General features: G+C 38.6%; 1 protein-coding gene across 4 annotated transcripts in view; it reads left to right on the forward strand.

The window, feature by feature from the left end:
- dachs (unconventional myosin-IXb-like dachs) overlaps nucleotides 1–21,733 on the forward strand; it is a 349,926-nt gene that overhangs the window by 306,518 nt on the left and 21,675 nt on the right. For all 4 annotated transcript variants that reach the window (XM_083136514.1, XM_083136515.1, XM_083136517.1 and 1 more), the window contains 5 exons: nucleotides 7,735–7,906; nucleotides 9,195–9,367; nucleotides 10,939–11,098; nucleotides 12,375–12,491; nucleotides 13,637–13,872. In XM_083136514.1, coding sequence (XP_082992640.1) covers nucleotides 7,735–7,906; nucleotides 9,195–9,367; nucleotides 10,939–11,098; nucleotides 12,375–12,491; nucleotides 13,637–13,872 — 858 coding nt within the window. The remainder of the gene's footprint in view (nucleotides 1–7,734; nucleotides 7,907–9,194; nucleotides 9,368–10,938; nucleotides 11,099–12,374; nucleotides 12,492–13,636; nucleotides 13,873–21,733) is intronic.

Genomic DNA, 21,733 nt, shown 5'->3' on the forward strand with positions numbered 1-21,733 from the left:
GGTCCCGGGTTCGATACCCGGTGGAGGCACATAGTGGTTCGGATCCCACTTTAAACTGTAGGTTCAGTCCCGATAAGCCTTACTGTGCATAAAGTGGACTTAAAACACCAAATCAATCAATCAAATCAATCAAGAACTGGTTCTTTTGTTCTATGAGAGCGAGTGAATGCTCTTTTCTGTTCACATACATGTGCCTGTGGTCACACCAAATTTCTAGAAAGCGAAATGCATTTGTAAAAGTTTCCAAGAATCTGCAGTTGTTATTAGGGCCACAAATCATCATGGAAGAAAGCCCCGAAGCTTAGCAAACCTCCTACTTCGTTCTGTTTTCGGCGCAAATAAGTGTGCTGAACAGCAAAGCGAGAAACATAAGAAAGATGAGAGACAGGGCTCGTATTAACAGTGGTGGAGGTTTGTAATCAACGGAGAAAGAAAAAATCTCTGTTTTGAAGACCTCTAATTATCAGTGTGCTTCTCATGGTATAATGGACAGGGCAACTTTTCATGCGTTTTTAGATGCTTCGTTCACCCACAGGTTTTCCAGTCTGTGGCTATCAGCATGCGAGTCACAGTGTTCAGCCACGAAGAAAAAGGAATGTAAACTTCCTATTTGCTATATGTAGTTTGTGCGTGTTCGGAAAAGTTAACTAGTGACACCTGGTGGAGAGTGTCAAAGTAGCACAAGATCACTTTTCGTAGCTTGGCTAATAGGGCCAGTACCAAGACAAGAAAGACACTGCTGTCTCGGTCTCGATTTGATTTTCGTTATTTATCGTTGTTTTTTCTGTCACTTTGGTTTAATCGCGAATATGCGGTGAAATTGATGAAAGGACACTCACAAAGACATCTACCCCTTTTAATTAGCCTAAGCCACAGAGAATTTCTAGTGTTATTTCAATAAAATATTGGCAATGCAGATAAATTTATTTCTAATGCTTTTCTTCCATAGAATCTCACTCTGTTTTCATTACTATCTCAGTATTCATACATTATTTTATATTTCTTTCGCTAGATATTTACAAAGAATAAGAATTATAGACCTAATACCCTACGCCTAACACAGTTTTTCCTGCACCAGCATAAACTTCTGTATATGTTTAAATTCCTTCCTCTCTATGAGTGCAAGGAATATCTTCCAAAAACTCTTACATTGATCAGACAGTTTTACGTGAACCTAGGAGATATGATCATTCGTAGGACAAGAAGACAGAATCCACCCAGAATTTCTTTGAAGGGTGTGTGTGTATGGTGGTGGTGGTGGTGGGGGGGGGATCAGGTCCATGGGCGGATCTAGAATTTTTATCTGGGGGCATAGCATGTCTTGTAATGCTGTAAACATATACATGCATACAGATACACACACGTACGTACATGTATACATAAATTTCCCTTCATATGGCAACACTTTTAACCGAAGGATCTGTTCAGTCTATCCTGTGGCCTCCTTACAGCGATCTTCACTTTTCCGGTGGAACATCACATGTATAATTTTGTGTTCATCCCTGTGGTACAATTATCCCAACTTGGTCCCTAATTATGAAAGGATACAATTTTTCAGAGGGCGCTGCCTGAAAGCAAGATACGAATCTCTGGTTCCCAAGAATTCCCTCCTGTGTCCCGCTTCCTTTGGCTGGAGGCATGAATTGATTTTGTGTCTTCATTAGGAGCATCTGCACAAATAAATGCTTCCAACCTGTGTTTCACCCAACACATAATTTTCTGTGTAAGAAGGCTGGGAAAGTGTGGTAAGCTTCGGAATGCAGAGTTGTTTCGTTTAGGGATGGGCACAAAATCCGGATAACGGCTTTCAAATTATCTGATATCTGTCTCGGATGCAACGGATATCCAAACAATATGGATATTCGGATAATCTGGATATCAGACTAATACTGTTATTCCTGATATCCGAGTATTCAGATAATCTGTGTATTTAGATCGCTACTTACTTTTTCAAGTTCAGTAAGCTATTCTGGTAAAAATGGTTCCGCCCCTACCCGATTGCGCACTGGTAGCGTCATCGCCTTGTAATCAAGGGGTCTCGGGTTCGATACCAGTGGTTCGGATCCCACTATAAACTGTAGGTCCAGTCCCGATTAGCCTTACTGTGCATAAAGTGGACTTAAAACACCAACTCAATCAATCAATGGTAAAGATGGTGCCTGAAATTAAGGAAATAGAATTCCCATAAAGGATCGGGACATCAAACTGAGAATGTTATATTCTAAACTATAACATATATATATATATATATATATATATATATATATCTTCTTTTGTGTGACGGCGGAAAACTTTCTGCATTTATGCTGAACTTAGTAATGCAGAGATCTGTTTAGGCAAAAAAAAGTTCAAGATTTAAAAAATATGCGTAGAACCCGTAAAACGGATAAACAATAAAATTTACGGATAATATTTAGATATTCCAGATATTTTGGATATCCGGACATTTAGAATAATCTGAATATGCGGATATTAACATATCCGATAGAAAATTATCCGGATTTGGCCATTCGTAGTTCATAAGAGCAACTTTGCGGATTACAGACGGCCGGAGCGCGGTGCTGATTACATTATATCCACACACGGTCGCGATTGTGAATGTGTGAGACTCTGCCTCCACCCCTTCCCCTCCCTATCCATTCACGACATGTTAGACATGTTGCAATGTGCAGGAGCTAGATTTATCGTCATTTATGTAAACATCTTGTAAAACAAATCGCAAAGAACAAGAGTCTACTGGACGCCTGCTGCATGAACTGAAAACTGAACAACCGCTTGGGCTACTAGATGCTTCTCTTCCTGTGCAACGAGCAAGAAGCGATCAGCACTCTCGTTTATTACCCAGATGGGAAGTCGCTGAGAAAACATTTCGGCCATTTTTAGTGCAGCAACTGGCGAACATAAAAGTGCACAGACTATTATTCCCGGGCGAAATAAAAAAAAAAAAGAACGCAAACCGAAGCAATTTAAGTTTCGCGTGGCTGCCGATAGGTGACTCTCGTGCATGGACGTTTGTCTCACACGAGCCAGACCGGTGGCTTATTTAACAGCCCGATCACGTGGTCAGTCTGCTTCACGCAACCGAACCTCGTGCACGCATACAAATAACAAAAGACGACGGGAGAAAAAACAAGGGTGAAAGAATGTGCAAGAAAAATACCAAAACACATGCATTCTTTATTAGTTGTGGCGTAAAAAGTTACCGAAATCGTAAAAGTTGTGCATCGATAATATTTTCTACAGTCCGTAAAGATTTGTTCTCCACCAATCCCAGCAAACTACATCTTACAAATTCCTCTGTGCATCGTCTAATTACATAATGATCACTTGAGAAATGACAATTGTTCGTGCAGAGCTGTTATTAGCGCGACGTGACGACAGTGTACGGAAGAATGCAGTAATTGTTTTCAAGAGCTTGAAGGGGAGTTTTTTTTAAAAATGATTTTAGCTATTCTTGTAGCAAATCCTCAGGGGCCACAAGACATTAAAAGAAAAGAATGAAGAAAAACACTGCGAAAAAGTCTTACATTCTGTGAAGTTGGAAAAAATATAAACCTCTATTTTCGTACATGATCAAACTGAAAATGTAAATGAGTAGAAAAATATCACATTGTCCATAGTATTCCAATCGAAAGCAAAGAGCTGTGCCTACAGATTTCGTGTCCTGCAACGAATTCCCCCTCCCTTCCTTTCGTCTTACTTGGGGCAAATGTTATCCCCCCCCCGAGTTTGCCATGGCAGCTGGGGTCATCTCTTGCTTGACCCTCCATAGTTCACGCAATTACAGCTCTGGAAACCAGAGAATAATTGCATTGGTTTTCTCAGAACGCCGTACACAATGGTGAAAATCAGATTTTAATATGCGCAGAGTCTGTCTGAAAATGTCTTATTTGAGAGGGAGGAGGGCATTGAAGTCTAAAGGGACTGCTAAAAATAACATTGGTGCGTTTCCCTTCAGTTAGACCCAGAAAACATTAAGTTTACGTTGCATTTTTGCGCAATTGGTCTATTTTCAGCATTTTTTTACAGCTTTTATTGGAGTTTATGTTTTCGTTTTCAAACTCTATTTTGCTTTTTTGTGCATTTTAGTCGCATTGTTTCTCCCAGAATTCTACAACGGAAACTTCATCGTTTACTCTGGTTCAGGTGCAAGGGAGAAAACTGGTGTTTTTACTGCGTGACTTGTCACAGGTATCGGTAAGACTTAAAATTGCAGGCAACTGCAAATAAAAAGTACAATTGTACTTAAATATTGTTTTTTTCACAAACATTGAGTTGTGTCGAATTATTCAAGTACTTCAGAATATTTTAGGTCACAAACTTGGGATCGCATTCAAAATTTAAAGCAAGTGCCATCTATTGGAATGGCTGTCAAGTGCATTAAGAAAAAGCGATATGCCCGCAATCTCGTGACGAAGCTCGGTACTCCATGATACTGCAGTTGCCCCGCTAATCACGGACGTTCGCAGATTTTTTTCCCACAAAGGGACAAGCAAGGTATTTTTCCATGGTGCATATTACCCCGAATAATAGTGTTGCCCCCTCACAAAACACCACTTGAATTTGAAATTATCGCATAATAATTAATGTAAATGACTATGATTTGAAATCAAATAATAAGTAAAATATATACGTTTAGGTTGACATTCGTTTTCGAAGGGGGAGGGGTGGTAATCCTTGCCTCCCCCTCCAGACGTTCCATGCCCCTATATTATTATACTTTCCCTTAGAAATTGAGTCCAGAGGAATCTTATTGCTGTTATTAAACGATATTATACTCTTAAAGAAAATGAAGTATTTTCAAGCCGATGAAAGTTCGAAGCAACTACGGGGAAGGAGGTTCAGTGGCGCAACCACAAGGAGCAGGGGGGCATTGCCTTCTCCCAACTTTGGACGGAAATCAATTCTAGGGGGGCAAACATTGAAGTAAAAGAATGCAAGACTAGCAGAATCAAAGAATAGCAGGACAAAAGGATACTGAAGATGGAATTAGTTTTCACGTCTTTCTTGCATTATTTTTTCCAGACGGCCAGGAGCACCTGTAGGGGGCACAGAGGGGCAATTGCCCACTCTACTTCAAATGTTATACAAATACAAATTCATTTCGGGAAAAAAGTTTCTTGCTCGCTTCGCTCGCAATATCTGCTTTCCTTACCATCTTGTCAAATTCAGAGCAGTAGTAGCTAGGGGCTGCGAGAGTTGTCCCTCTACGCCGAAGGATCTGAATGAGAATAATTTTAAAAGAGAATGCCATGGCATCCCATGAAATTTTTTGCGTGCTATTAAATCAATACTGTTTTCAATTTATATAAATTTGGATCGAAAAGTTTTTTTGTTCGCTTCGCTCGCAATTTCTATCTTTTCTGTAATGCATTGTGAATTACCAGAGGGACAAGTAACAACAACCAAGTACTTCAAACAGTTGCTGCTATAACAGTTTGGTTTGGAGGAAAAGGAGCGCGCACATTTCAAAGACAATTTATATCATTTTTGCATTTGGTTTGTTGTGGGGAGGATGAATTGATTATGTAATGTATTTAAATAATATGTTGTACACACACACATATACACCCATCAATGCCATAAAACTAAGAGTGAGATAAAATGAGAATTTTCTTTCCCGACTGAACTTTAATCAAGGCTTTTGCCCCCCTCCCCCCTAATCAGAGGGTCTGCGCACGCCTATGTTCTTGGGGTACCTTAGGATTTGGGTTAGCAATTGTAATTATCACGAAACAAGAATATTACACATTTTAATAAGCTTACAATGTTGGATATAGAATTTACAATTTATTCTTGCGTTGAGGGGAGGGAGACTAGACTTCGTATTAATATACCTAATTATTATTAATTGTGTGAAAGTGCATATTACCGAAATTGAGGAGTAAAGTATTACAGGAGCATTAATTACATACAAAAGAAATGAATATGTAAATACATTTGAACCTATTTCTGTGTAGCACAATAAGTAGCGAATTTTACTTACCGGTACGTACGATATGATCTTAGTCTTACATTGGAATCTTCTATCACTCGAACTTTTTCCTGTCTGCTTTTTCATCATAAACAGGCAACGAATAATTATACTATTGTGTAATATATAATAGCGAAATATTAATCTACAGATTTTCATGTTTTGTAAGCTAGAAAAATCATTCTAGGACAAGCAGTTGAAAAGAAAGTGACATCCAATCGAATATTATAGGACGAATTGCATCATTGTAATTTTTCAGCCCTATGCAAAAATGCAACCCAGCATGAAGAAGTGTGCAGTAACAAATTTTCACGCTGAATAGAAAATGGCACACAATTATTATCTTTACTGTTATCAATTCGTCTCTTAAACGTAGGTACATCCCACCGCTTTGATTTGACTCACATAGACACATAGACATACGCTCATAGTTGCCAGACACACAATGAATGTGTATCACACACACACATAAGTCAATTTCCCATGCAATGAAAGCAGAAGTCAGTTCAAATCTGACGGAAGTTTAAAAAACAGTATCAAATAGTACGGGATGAAGGATTTTATATCTTTATAGGTTTCTAACCATAGAAATTATGTAATTAATCACAATTTCACATGCGCTAGGCAGATTTAGCGAGAGGGGCACGGGGGCACATGCCCCTCCCAAATGATCCCAACAGACAAGAAGAAATCGCAGTATACTAATAGAATCCTTAAAGGCTTTCTTCTGTATAATATCCTTTTCCAGACAGCGAAAAATAAAACAAACTTTAGTGCAAATAAGCTAATTGAAATGTATTTGCTGGAAACTGGAGTCGCGCCACCAGTAATCGAATATTGGACGTCTTGATTACAGAACGATGATCGTATTATGCCATTGGAGAGGCTTTCTAAGTTCAATGGATTACAGGAAAGTCACCCCTGACACCCCAGTAATATTTTGATTATGTGTAATTTTTGTATCTCCTTATTTGAATGTTTTTTTAAAGTGGCATGTACTCTAATAATGCTTGAGTTGAATAAAAGGCCTTTAATGCAGTGTTAAGGAGTAAATATAGTCCTCCTCCATGGCCTAAGTGTAAGGTGCCATGCTTTGAACTCTGGCTGTGGGACGGCATGGATTCGAGTCTGCCTGGGTTCAGTCCAGAGGCGCCAACTTAAGATAAATTTTGGGGGGCAAAGTTGGCATAAACAATAGCTACTTTGTGTGTGTCAATATATTAAAGTCTGTTCCTCTATGTGAATTTTGGGGTGGCAGAAAATGCCTTGCCCCCCAAAGTTGGTGCCTATGGTTCAGTCTCTAGGTATTTGGCCTGTGTATAGGACTGGTGGCAACCCACCATCGTGACAAAATTGGGGAGCTAAGAGTGAGTAGCGTAACCCGGTCTGGGAAATCTCCTCTAAGGGCTGAGGATTTGACGTGCTGACCCAACATCACTCCATTGCTGGTTACCTCTAGGTAGGATTGTGGGAGGGAGACTGGCATTTGAGAGATGGGCCAAGGTCCTTGCAGGGCTGTAGAGCCACGGGTTATGTTATGTTATGAGTAAATATAAATTATTATTATTATTTGTGATATTTCATTTTGGACTATTTGATGAACAATGAAAAACGGTCCATCTGGTTTTCATAACTGCAAACAATATAATAATTTGCTAAATACGTTTATGGACTTACTTCAATCTTGTCAATGGTATTAGTGTTACATTTGCCATCATAACACTGCTGAATACTTATCAATTTTTTTTTTATAATTTCAGACGAACGTAGGTCCTATACTATTGTCAGTGAATCCTTACAATGATGTAGGAAATCCTCTAACTCTGACCAGTACAAGAGGTGTTCCTCTCAGTCCCAAGTTATTGCGGGTTGTACAGGATGCTGTGAGGCAACAGTCAGAAACTGGATATCCTCATGCAATAATACTCTCAGGTAAGTTAGATGTGCTAAAAACTGTATATCTTTTGATTCCACTGCATTATATGTCTCACGTTCATATTCCATGCATTATTTGCTGACCACAAAAGAAAAATGTATTGAAATATCAGATGGAAAGAAGGTCTATGTAGAAATGAATCAATTCTGGGTGGCACTACTCTGTTCTCTGAAAAACATACACAAATGGTTGTGTGAAGTGGAATTAATACATCTTTTGCGAAAACTACACTATTTATCTATTATTCTCTTCACAAACTATTGGATGAAAGTGATAAAACTATTGTGGTTGGTACCTGAACCCATTATGGCCTACCTAAGGTTTGCGATTGTTTCTAATGCTGTGCAAAGTCAGAAAGGTAAAACTAGTTAATTGCAAGATTCCAAAGAGGGAACATTTCTGGACGTTTACTGAAAACTTAGAGCAAATTCCAAATAATAACATGGATGTAAGGAAGATTTTATTAAAAAAAGTTACATTTAGGCCATATTGGGTACATATGTACTTTAGATTAAAGTCTAGTCATATATATATTTTGTTCTTTCACACCAAAATGTGCAACAGAAATTGAAAAGAAAGTACCACAATATTGTTTTATAGGTGGATAAGTATATTGATATACTTACATTTTATTTACATAATGACATATGAGATTTGCACAAAGAAATAACATTGTTTACAAACTAATAAACACGGGAGTGACATGTTACAATTTGTTACCAGAAGTCCATGGGTTACACATCACAGTCTGGGCAAATGAAAGATCCTTTATCATCCTTATTGAGATCCACACACTCCATGTGAACACGAGTAACAAATGTCAAATTTGTGCATGTCCATAACGATATATTCCTATGTAGGCCATATTGAGTCCACCTTACATGGTGTTCTTTTTTCCTTTGTTATAAACAATACTTTAGATTAAAGTCTAGCCTAAATACATTGTTGTAAAGTACAAATAATGAGCTATCGTAATATGTACTAAAGATATAAACACCTATCACTTGGTAGATGCAGAAGTAATAACTTCCATATGCAATATTAGATCATGTGAAACAGAATCACGAAAACCAGCTATTTCGCTTCTTTGTCCTCAAGATACTGTAGTATAGGTACAGCCAACAGGTTCAATCATGTCATTCGGACAGTCTAAATGACATACAAGGGCCATCTGTTGAATTAACCATGTAACTACTTGGAAACAGCAAATAGGTATACTGGGTTCAGGTGCCTTATAATTTTTTTAGGAATTGTTGTAACTAACTTCCTCATTTTCGTTTCTAGGCACTAGTGGCTCAGGGAAAACATACACGTCTATGTTACTTCTGCGGCAGCTTTTCGATGTTGCGGGTGGAGGACCAGAAACAGATGCCTTCAAGCATCTTGCTGCAGCCTTCACTGTACTCCGTTCCCTTGGTAGTGCAAAAACTGGCTCAAATTCTGAATCTAGTCGTATTGTAAGTAACATGTATTTTTTTCAGTCGCTTTTTCTTTTAATAGATTTTGCAAATGTGAACACTCTCACATGAAACTGTACTAGAAATATTAGAGCTTACAGATGGCTTGCATTCGCAACAATTGCAAATACTTTGAAGTACGCTTCTGTTATATGTTTTTGCACTTGTTACGGCAGAAATAGGCCTCCCCGATGGCGCAGTGGTAGCGTCGTTGCCTTGTAATCAAGGGGTCCTGGGTTCGATACCCGGTGGAGGCACAAGAGGTTCGGATCCCACTTTAAACTGTAGGTCCAGTCCCGATTAGCCTTACTGTGCATAAAGTGGACTTAAGACACAAAATCAATCAATCAATCAATTACGGCAGAAGGATCCTAGTAACACCTTATCTACATTCCCGTTTTCCCTCTCTCTTTAACTTGCAAGCGCTCACATGGCTCAATAAAAAATAACAATTCTGAATTTATTGTTATAGCTTGATTTGTTGCTGATATGGAGAGGATGTGTTAGCAGTGCCTTCTACCACACCTCTACTCCTCATCTAGAGTCAAAACAAGCCTGTTTGTAGCAGTATTATTCACAGTGTTGTTCTTTGTTACATGTGTCTAATGAAACTAGTTTGTACATTACATTTAACATCATTCTGTTTGTGTCTGAGTTCTCTGCCCCCCCCCCCCCCCCCGTAAAAATTGTCATAGTTGCTCATCAGTGAGAGACAGGAAATGGTGTAAGACATGGGGACGATAAAGAACAATGATCCTACATATTTCAGAAAGATTTTTTGAGGACTGTGTTTTGTGTATTTGGTTTATGTTACCATATTACATCATCATATTATTATATTTGTATTTCTTTACAAACTTAACTGTAAGTATCCAGAAGTGTTCTGAATGTTAAATACATCTGTTTATACAAGTACAACCTAATAAACAGACAAATGAAAATTTAACATGCGAGTCATCCTGTGAAAACTATAGATGCAAGTGATCCGAAGTAAAAGATACAAGTGTCAAGTGTACAGAAAACAAATTTCTAATTCTAGACGTGCATCACTATTGTTATTGTTATTAATCCATCAAAACTACGGCTGAGCTGACAACACTGTGACAAAATACTGCCACTTTGAAAATGAATTAATTTAAAACCATTACAAAAATTTATAAATTTTAACATATAAGTTTTCCATTGCAACTATATATATACCGTATCAAACTATCAGAGTTTTGCCTTAAAACATTTATAATTTTGACACTATGAGGCAAAGTGGGAAAGAAGAAGAAGAAGAAGAGATAATCATGTAATCAGAAAATTAGTTTCTCCCCACAATGTTGTTGCAAAAAATAATGAAAATAAATCCAAACCATTGAAATGTGTCCAAACTATCAACTGAACTAAGAACATCATGGTTACAAGATATTATTACTGATAATTATGATATCATTATCATCGTAAGTATTATATTATCCACATAGTTTTCTGTTAACATAACTTTTGAATTCATTTTGTTCATAAAAAATTGCAATTACTTGCCACATAAAATTGTTAAAAAAAGTGACCGTTGTTGTTTATTTTAGGGTCATTTTATTGAAGTTCAGGTGACGGATGGTGCCCTGTATAGAACAAAAATCCACTGTTACTTCTTGGATCAAACTCGGGTAGTTCACCCACTTCCTGATGAGAAGAACTATCACATATTTTATCAGATGTTGGCGGGACTGACACAGGAGGAAAGGGGTAAGCAAAATAAGATATACGGGGTGTCACCACATAACATCAACAAAGTTTCACAGTGTGTAGAAGAGATCAAGATGTAGCAACTTCTTATTGTAGTTTTGCTCATTGAAGCATTATTTCTGAAGCTTCAACCCTTCGGAAACTTGCAATTATTTTTATCCTGTATGTATGCAACCATGCAGCACAAATTCATGGTTGCCACTATTACATATTTTTTCTGTCTGAAAATGTGCGAATGGGGTAGAAAGCTCTGGAAATATTATTATTTTGCCAGTAGAGAGGCTGACGTTAAAAATCATGTATGTATGTTGCATATCCTGTTTCATATTTTTATATTAAAGATGGTCTTCTTAAGTTATGCTCAGATATACTATCACTCCTTTACACTAATTGTCTGCATCACACAAGAAAATCATTTTCCAACACAAAATATAACTATCGAGACAATCACAAATCTGCAGTGAATGGCTGCAAACATACAGGATAGGAAATGTAATTTTTTGAGGGCTCGTAGCTTTGAACTGAGTTCTTAACAAGTAAAATGTTCTATGCTGTTAACCCTTAACTACCATGGACCATCTCTCACACAGCTCTGAATTTCTCTTTTACTTTATTTCTCGCACCCCTCCAACTACAAGAAAACCCTTCTCTATTACTTTCAGTCAGGGTGCTGGTGACACACTGTCAAGATCACAGGGTCTTGCCTTTGTTTGTTCAAATCTCATTGATTTTTATTTTTGATAGGTGGTCCGACACATACCATAGTAGTTATGTAGGTTTTTTGCCAAATGTCCTTCAAATGGCTCATAACTAATTTTCAATTTCAGAAAATGATTGTGTATTACTTTCAACTCCTGCTCTTCTGGCTACATAAAAATGTAGACATTTTAAGAAATTGGAGTTTCAATAAAGGTGGCATTGTTGCAATTTTTGATCGAATTTCTTTATCTTTGCACAAATTATGTTACGTTTCTTTAACTAAACAATAATTTTTGAAAAGTGCCTTTCAGTAGTCTTCTACAACCATGTCAAGTCACTAGAAACATGCCAGAAAATAGTAAAACAGCTAGTTCACAGTTAAAAATCAAAACAGTGGTTTTGATGGGCGCTTCCATAGTAGTTGTGTGATTATCAATGTCCATAGTAGTTTAGGGTTAAAGTCGGTGTTGCAGGTGGCATCCTGTATAATAAATATAAATGTAAGAAACAGAACACGACATTCTTTACTTATGTATTTCAACTATTTCACAACTTACGATTTGCTTATTTTTTCCAGTTAAACTAAACCTGGAGGGATACTCAATACATAATTTACGCTACCTCAATCGTGGAGACACTAAACAAGATGAAGCGGAAGATGCTGCAAGATTTCAAGCTTGGAAGGCTTGTCTAGGTGTGTATATTTATATGCTATTTTCAGTCATCATCATCAGTTGCTGTTTGTTTTGTATATATTCCACAGGTCAACATCATATACTGTCCTGGTATGTCTCTTCCTTTCTTCTTCATTTGGATCCAGTTTCCGTATCTTTCTACGTCATATCCATACAAATTTTCCCATATCTTTTTGAATTTTTAATATTTTTTTACATTAATATTGATTGATTGATTTAGTTTATTTTACTTCGCGTTTTGTGCCTTTTGGCTAATTTGCGAAGATGGGGATTAGTGATGAAATGATGAAATTGATGAATGGACATTCACAAACAACCAAGCCCGAGCGGGATTCGAACCCGGGACCCCTAGCGTTGCAGCGCGATGACCTAACCAATCGGCCACAGGGTCCTGCTTTTACATTAATTAATATGTCTTCATTCATTCTCTTCATAGGTCCATAGTGTTTTTGCATGTACTTTTCAACTAGTGTGGTAGTTAACTCACACTTTTCTGAACGATACCTTTATTGAAACACTTTTCTGAACGACACCTTTATTGAAGCACCCTGGGATAATATCAAGATAAGACTTGACACAATCTAGTCTCATCTCATGAAGGGGGAGGGAAGTCTTGTTCTTAGTCTCATCTTAAGACACACCAGATGTGCACAAATTTCAATATCATCAGAATGCGCACTGTTACTAAAAACCAATCCGACTATACTCCCCATGTTGCAAGTGAAAGTGATTTTTCAAGTTGATTTTTAAGCCGGACACAATGTTTGATAAATATGAAACAAGAATTTTCAGATTCAGCTAATCAAATGGGAGTTTTCGACTATTTCCTATGACAAATCAAGTGTTTCCCTTCATCAATTTTGCCCGACCCTGTGGCCGAGTGGTTAGCACATCGTGCTGCGACGCCAAGGGTCCTGGGTTCGAATCCCGGTCAGGCTTGGTTGTTTGTGAATGTCCATTCATCAATTTCATCACTTATCCCCATCTTCGCAAATTAGCCAAGAGGCACAAAACGCGAAGTAAAATAAACTAAATCAGTCAATCAAAAAACCTTCATCAATTTCATCCTTATCTCCATGATTATCCAAAGTAGTAACCAACAAATATTTTATTTTCAAGCAATTATTCCTGCTATTCTTTACAGGTGTTCTGGGAATTCCGTTCCTCGATGTAGTCAGGGTCTTAGCAGCCGTCCTGTTGCTTGGCAATGTGCAATTTGTGGATGGCCAAGGTCTAGAAGTCGACGTCAAGGGTGAAGCTGAAATTAAAGCAGTGGCTAGCTTGTTGGGTGTGTCAGGAGGGTCATTGTTCCGAGGCCTCACGACAAGAACTCACAATGTTCGAGGACAGCTTGTCAAATCCATGTGTGATGCTAATATGGTGAGTATTGTGGTCATTGGTGGGAAAGATTCTCTTTTCTCTGTAGATGCAATCACAGTGACATCCCAGTACATAGAAGCATAGTAGAAGTATGAGAGAGAGTGTCAAATGTAAACTTTTTTTTTAATATCTAGTAGATTTCTGTGTAGAGGGTTGCATATGTTTGCTGATCTATATATTGTTGTAAGCCCGTTTTCCTGGGCTCTGAGAGGTCACAGGGAAGTTTCATTTAAACATTTAGGTAGAGCTTAATAATATTTGATGGCTGAACCTGCTCCGTTAGGAGGGTAGAGATATGGAAAGTTGGTGTAAGGTTATTCACGCTTGTTCATACCTGGTAGATGTGTGTGATGTCTTGTCCTGATGCTTCTCGCAGACCGAATCGTGACAGTTCCAAGGTTCTATCCAGCGACCCTCAGTTCACCAAGCCAAGCGATCCCTTGCACCTTGTAGCATGCTAGGCAGCGGTAACTCCGTCTTCCATCGTCGTAGTTAGCAGTGTAACGTGTTGTAGAGTAATCGGACTAGTTATCCATGTTGCGTCGATGAGTGTCAGAATCAAAAAGAGCGAGCTCCGGGACGGAGCTTGCTTTTATCATTCTAGGCGTCGAAAGGTTGTTAAACCTTTCAAACGCGGTAGATCCTGTTTAGATCCACGCGTTTGCCTTTCCAGTTCCTTGTTTTACGGAAGTTACAAGTTAGCGCATTCTTGGGATCACTCGCTGGTCGGACAAGTTCAGGAAATAAACAAGTGTGAATATTAACATGACGAGGTTTTCTCGGTTTAATGGTCTCCATATCTCTACATTCCCCTTGTTGAAATAATCGAACCACTCTGTGATGGTCGACTACCTCGTCCGGAGCAGATTATATTTAAAAATTATGATTTATTAACATATCAAAACTCGTAGAAAACCACTACAGCAAGCCAATCACTAGAAGAATCACATCACCGTAAAAAAAAATTGAAATCAACAGAATAGTCATATCAGATCGTGGCACCAAACACCGTTGAGAAAAAAAAATATAAAAACACGTAGAATAAAAAAAAAATTAAATTGTAGGTCATAGCCTCTTATAAACTCAAAAAGTACGAGCACAATTAACTAAGTCTTGAGGCATGGATAAAAATAATTACATAAGTGTTATACTGAACTAGTTTTGGTTGAATGATGACAGCACAATAATAATAAAAAAAAAACACATGTCAGCACAGTGTGAAGAAACGCCGGGAACCGCAAGCGGTTGTATTTACTGTTTGCTGAGTTCAAAGTACACTCGGCGGAACATACACGATGCTGGGCGGAGCCTTGAGGTATGTTACCTATGGCAACTCTGTAAACTGCATGCCGCCTTAGGCTGGACATTCTTTGCAGCTGACGAAAGAGAAAAAATAAAAACACAAAAGAAAGAGACGTATCTCTATTCCAATATGGGTAGTACCCATGGGCACAAACTTTGGCACTGTAAAGAACATGCGTGTGTACTAATAGCATGTGCCTTACTGTAGTTGAAGTAGCTGAGCACCGGAACACTTTTAGCCGATGAAAAATAACATATGCATCATATGACGTCAGGAAACAAGAGCACAATGCACTCAGTGGGCGGGGCCTTGTCGATGTAGATCGTCATGGGAAGGCAGTCTGGAAGTCAACTTTGCGATGGCGCTTTGGGTCAACAAACGTCCTGGGTAAAGTGCTCCACATCTGGGTCGCGGCGCGGGAGATGGAAAAAGCAGCCATGGGGTCCAGACGGGAACGGGTCCTTGTTGGTGCTGGAATTCCACAAAATCGTCGCCGGTCTCTGCGATGAGCCTAGGTCTCTCGGTCGATGGTACAGGCCGGTGGTCGTCATGAGTCCGGCAGCATCCGTGGTGATGAAAATGAAACAAGCGCAAAAAAAGGGAAAAATTAGGAAAAAGCAAAAGGTAGTGGAGCAGGGTTACAATAAATGATGACGGGTTATAAAATCGATTGAAAAGGGACTTTCAGTTAAAACTGGTGAATTATTTTGGGGGGGAGGGGAGGTAATATCTAATTTGAATGACGGCGAAGGGGCGTTGTTGCTTATTTGACGTAGAGTTTTTAAGGGGACCTGTTTATGATTAATAGGTTTACATGAAGAAAAGTTCGCCGGGGCAACGGGGGGGGGGGGGGGGGAGTAGGTGGAATAATTCCATGTTGTAAGGAAAGTTCGCCGGGGGGGAATGGGGGGGAAGTTAGAATAGTCGGCTTAGCCGGGAATGAAATGAGAAAAGAAAGGAGAATTCAGCGATAATAGAACGAACTAAGTGATTACGAGACATTTCCTTCTGTAATATGTGTAAATGTCATTTATAAAAGCAATTGCAAGAATTTTACGTGTCTTGTGGACAAAGGTTTAAGCGCCTTCGATTCGCTGCTAATAAAAAAAATTGAAAAAGAAGTGAGAAAGAGTAAGTAATAGATTTGTGTATGAGTTCGTTGAAAAATACAGTAGATTGTAATTTCATGGGATATGAGCTATACCATGTTGTATGCTATCAATATTTGAACTATAATATTAAAGGAGAGAGTGGGAACATTTGCCTAGGCCTATATTTATTATATGCTTTACTAACATATTTAGTGCATTGCAGCTTTCAAAGAAGCAGTTCGCGTTACACCTAAGCGTAAATAAAAAAAATTGCTATGGCCAAAAAGCCAATTGTTCAAGCAAGTTCTACGCAGTTCATTTGTTCTTTAAATCATTGATCTTGTTCTATCTTAGTTCATTCGTTCTTTATTTCTGTGTATTTTTTTTTTCTTCATTTGAGCGTATATGTACCAGCAAATGGGGAAAAAAAAATATTTGCTAGTGAGAACCATAAACACACTAAGTACTTATTAGTCAAATCAACTAAGTGATATGTTCTGACTATTACTATGCGTCTAATCGCATATTATAAAATAACATTAAAATATCAGTAAAAATAAATTATTAGGCAAGAGATGTATTATAAATGTTCCGACGATTGAGATAGCATTCTGTAATCCTGATCTTGTTAAAAATAAAAATAACCATGTTGTATTAAAAATAAAAATGAGTTCGTTCTAACGAAGAAATGCAGTGCGAGCACTGGAAGTGGAAAGAGGGGGGAGGGGAGTCGATGAGCGTGAGAAAATGCTGGATCATGGGATGCTAGCATGTGCAATGTACGGAGCGATGAGGCTAAAGAGAGGTTAACGTAGTGGCGTGTTAATGAATGTTAGTGGGGTTTTTATGGCACTAGTCGTAGCGGGCTTTGAGTCTAGAAATAGTAATAGTGTCAGTCTTTTGTTTACTCCTGCCGTCGATGAAAGTTACTTCGTAGGAATTCTCATTAACTTTGCGAAGAATAGTTCCTTTGTACTTATAAGAGGACGCAAAAGCTTTTGACACGCCTGGAGTTGGAGTGGCATCTAGAATCCATACATGTTATGGAAGTCAGGAGTTCAAGTCTCTGTGCGTTCGTCTGGGAAACATTGTCGGGGTTCGAAGGAAGGACTGCGTCAGCTAAGATCCTTGGGTTGTAGCCAAATAAAGTAAAATATGGGCTCTGGAGGGATCCAGAATGGATTGTAACGTTGTGGCTGAACGCTGCGCTAGCTAAATAGTCACACCATGAATCCTTCTTTTCTAACACAAAAACTCTCATAGCTTTCTTCAAGTAACTAAATGAACTTTCAACTAATCCATTCGTGAAATGGGCACAAGTATCTACATATTTTAGTTGTACGCCTGTAATATTAGCTAACTCTCGTAAGAGTAAACTTGAATTGGGTGTTGAACGATCTAAATAAATCGTTTCCGGGATGCCATGAACTAAAAAGACTTTCTCAACTAAAGCTGTTGCTATGTTTTGTGCATCGTGATTAGCCAAAGGGGCTGTTATTACGTACCTTGTACAACTATCGACTACTGATAGGAAATATTTGTATTTGTGCGTTTTTGAAGAGACTAAAGGACCACATACGTCAATATGAATTCGTTGGAAAGGAATTTGGGCTGGTTGAAATGTTTGCAGCGTATGCGGTTTAGAACCTTGTGGTTTCTTTGAAATCTGACAAGGGATGCAATGTCTAACCTTATCGTACACAAATTTCTTCATATTAGGGAAAAAGTAACGCATAAGCATTAAATTATATGTCTTTTGTGCACCTTGATGACTTCCGTTCATTTTGTGTGCATGAATAAGATCAAAAACTTGATTTCTTAATGCATGAGGAATACAAAGTCTATCCCTATTACCAGTTTTGATTTTATTAGTCCTGTATAAGACTCTATTTTTGAGTACATAAGAATACGAAAGCTTTTCTAGTTTAGGGTCACTAGCTTTATCTTTGTTTTCTAATACATCAATAATGTCTCTGAAATAGGGGTCTTTACGTTGTTCTGAACTAACATCAAAATCTGCTGCTTGTGCATGAAATACTTGATGAAAGAATAAGTCATCATCATCATCATCATCTTTCTTGTCATGATTAGTCTTGTCAAGCGGTAAACTTGCACGGGAGAGTGCATCCGCAAGTTCATTTTTACTAGCGCTGACATGCCTTATTTCGAAATCAAAATTCTGAAAATAAAGGGCTCTTCTTCCTAGAATAGAACTATGGTGTTTAGTTGAACGAAGATAAGATAAGGCTTTATTGTCTGTGAGAACCACAAAATGTTGATTCATAAGAAAAAATTTGAAAGTTTTCAATACATAATATGCACCTGCAATTTCGAGTGAAAATGTGTCAGCTCTTTTCTCTGTGTCTGTTAAGGCTCGTGAACAATAGGCACATGGATGTAAATTTCCTTCTTCATCAGGCTGTAACAAGGCTCCTCCAATGCCAATTCCGCTCGCGTCAATGTATACATATGAGGGGCATTTAGGGTCATAAGGGCGGAGGATAGGGGCGGACGTGATCATTTCTTTCAGTGTTTCGAAGCTCTTCTGGTGTTCATCAGTCCATTGAAACTTAACATTCTTTTTAAGAAGCTTGAATAAACATTCTGTTGGTCCTGCAAAACCTTGCACAAATCGTCGAATGAAATTGACAAGTCCTAGAAAACTACGAAGCTTGCGTTTGGTGGTAGGGGTGGGATATTCCAAAATAGCTTTAAGAATGTGTTCTGAAATCTTAACTCCCTTTTGAGATACCAAGTTACCGAGGACTTTTACTTCGGTAAAAGCTAGCCTACACTTAGAGGGTGATAACTTAAGGGATGCTGTTCGTAACTTTTGAAACACTCTGTCCAATATGTTAAGCATGTGGGGGAGATTTGAACTGTAAATAATAATATCATCAGTGTAAACAGAAAGTTCTGAACTGTCTATTCCGCTAAGGGCAAGTTCGCTTACGCGGTTCATTACACCGGGCGATGTTTTCAATCCCTGGCATAACCTAGCATACCTAAAACTACCCAGATTGTTAATAGAAAAGGCGGTAATGTCCTTAGAATGCTCTGTTAATGATACCTGAAAGAACGCACTGGACATATCTAGAATTGAGTAATATTTCTTTCCAGCCATCTCTGTCATGATGGTTTTTATGTCTGGGGATTGTAAGGAAATCGGAGCTATTATTCTGTTAAGGTCGCGGAGGTCAGAGATAAAACGGTAAGTCCCATTGGGTTTCTTGACTAATAAGACTGGGTGTCGATAGGGACTCCCTTCACAGCGCTCTATAACACCTTGGTCTAGTAATTTCTGAACTTCCTGTTTCATGGGTTCTCGGTAATGAAAAGGAATAGGGTAGGTTTTGGCATACACTGGGGTGTCATCTGTCAGTTTGATATCATATTCCAATACATTGGTTTTAGTTAATTTATCCCCTGGCCAGAGAAAAATATCTGCATACGTGTATGCGAGCTTTAGGATTTTTTCTCTTTCTTCTTGGGGAATATCAGGGTTAACTGTGAGAAGGGAGGGGTCAAATTTCTTTTGACTTTCACTAAGTTGTTGCTTTACTGTAGTATTTTCATTACAAGAGTATGAAAATGCAACATCTTCACTTTTATGTTCCCAAACGGAAGTAACGTCAGTTAAAATTTCACATGTCGATATTTCGCCTAATATTGTGTCACTTTCCAAAGTGATTGTGGTTTCCGTAGGGTTGTGTATGTGAATGACAGGTGACTGCGGGTTTACTGCAGCATTGGGAAGGACTACTGGATGCTGGCTCATAAGGGAAGCAGATGGTGTAAAAAGTACAGGCTTATGGGTATTAGGTGTCGTAGTGGTAATGTTCAAATTGATATAAGTCTTGGATCGTGGACTTAACTGAACTGTGTTTGAAAGGGTAGCTTTTCCCTCATACACATTTACATTTTCAATTTGGGTAAATATGTCATGGGACAGTTGGTGAGTCTTGTACTTTGATCTTAAAATACTATAATTAGGAGTACGTCCTAAATGATAAATAGTTATTGTATTGTCTTTTAGCGACATTTCGCACCTCTGCGTTCGTAAAAAGTCGTTTCCTAAAAGGGGAGGGACATTAGTTGAATCTACTATTCTAAATGGGTGCGAATATTTACGCTTTCCAATTATGATTGGAAGAACTACAATTTCAGACACACTCAGTTTCGATCCGGACACACCTTGGATTGTGGATTGTACCTTGTATGTTTTTCTTTCAGTAGGGAGAAGGTGGGAAGGATAAATTGAGATTTGGGAACCCACGTCAATAAGTAAATCTACCTGTTTTCCTTGTATGCTACTATTAATAAAGTATAGGCCATTTCTCTCAATTATAGGAACTTTATCTAATCTGGTATTATCTTCGATTTCGTCCCTGCAAGTCGAAGACGATTTTAGTTTAAACCACTCTCTCGTTGTGGCTTGTAAAAGCAATTGTCGCTCTCATGATTATAACGACCACAAAACTTGCAGGCTGAGGTATTTGCATCGTCGCGATTAGCCTGATCTCGACGTTGAAACCTCTTGTTACCATTACTTCTGAACTGGCCTCTTGAGTTCGATCGAAAGTTACCTCTGTGATTAGCTCTAGAATTATTATTATTTCTGTAGGAAGAGGACTTATTATTCCCCTTGTTGAAACCTCTGTTATGTGCGTTTTGATTAGCTGTCTTCGCAAATTCCAGTACATTTGAGCAAAGATTGAAAAGAGAACTAGCGTTCATCTGTTCGTTCGAAAAGAGAGACATGCTCGACAGTTGTGACGAGAGTTTGTTTATTTCATCACCAGAGGCGGCATTTGGTGCGTGTTCTACTCTGGCTACGGATGGTGGCGCCGCGGAGCGGGCAATATCAGAACTCGGTATATGATACATTCCTTGATACACTGTGTGGGAACTATTTACGAGAGCCGGATTGGACTGTAGACTTTGGACTTGATGTGTCAATGGTGGGAGAGAAGGAGATGAACACTGGTTGTATGGTACAAAGTGCTGAGTCGGGTTGTGAGAATTACTGGGGAGGGGGGAATAGACCTGTGCATGCGAACAGCTGTGAAGTGGTGTCGGGATGAATGTCTGGGGCAAGCTCGCCTGAGCGATGGCCTGATCAATTTCCAATTTCTCTTCCAACATACGTGAATTAATTAATGACTGCTGGCGTTCGAAATTCTGTAGGTGGGCAATTAATTCTTCTGTTCTAGCAAAATGCTTGTTGGTTAAACAGCCAATGTATTTGGCTCGCAGTCCCGTGATGATGTAGGAGAGAGTTTGTTCTTCAGTGGCGTTCGGGAAGTATTGCTGGACTAATGCCTTTTTAGCAATAACGTAGGTGTGAATGGGCTCGGTTACCACTTGTTTTCTCTGGAGAATTATCTGTACAGGATCTGCTGACAAATATGATCCCTTAAATAGCGTACTTAGCTCGTCTTTGATATGGGTATATGTCAAGTCTACA

Source organism: Lepisma saccharinum, chromosome 15 (assembly GCF_977018435.1).
Source record: "Lepisma saccharinum chromosome 15, izLepSacc3.1, whole genome shotgun sequence".
NCBI classification, from domain to species: Eukaryota; Metazoa; Arthropoda; class Insecta; order Zygentoma; family Lepismatidae; genus Lepisma; species Lepisma saccharinum.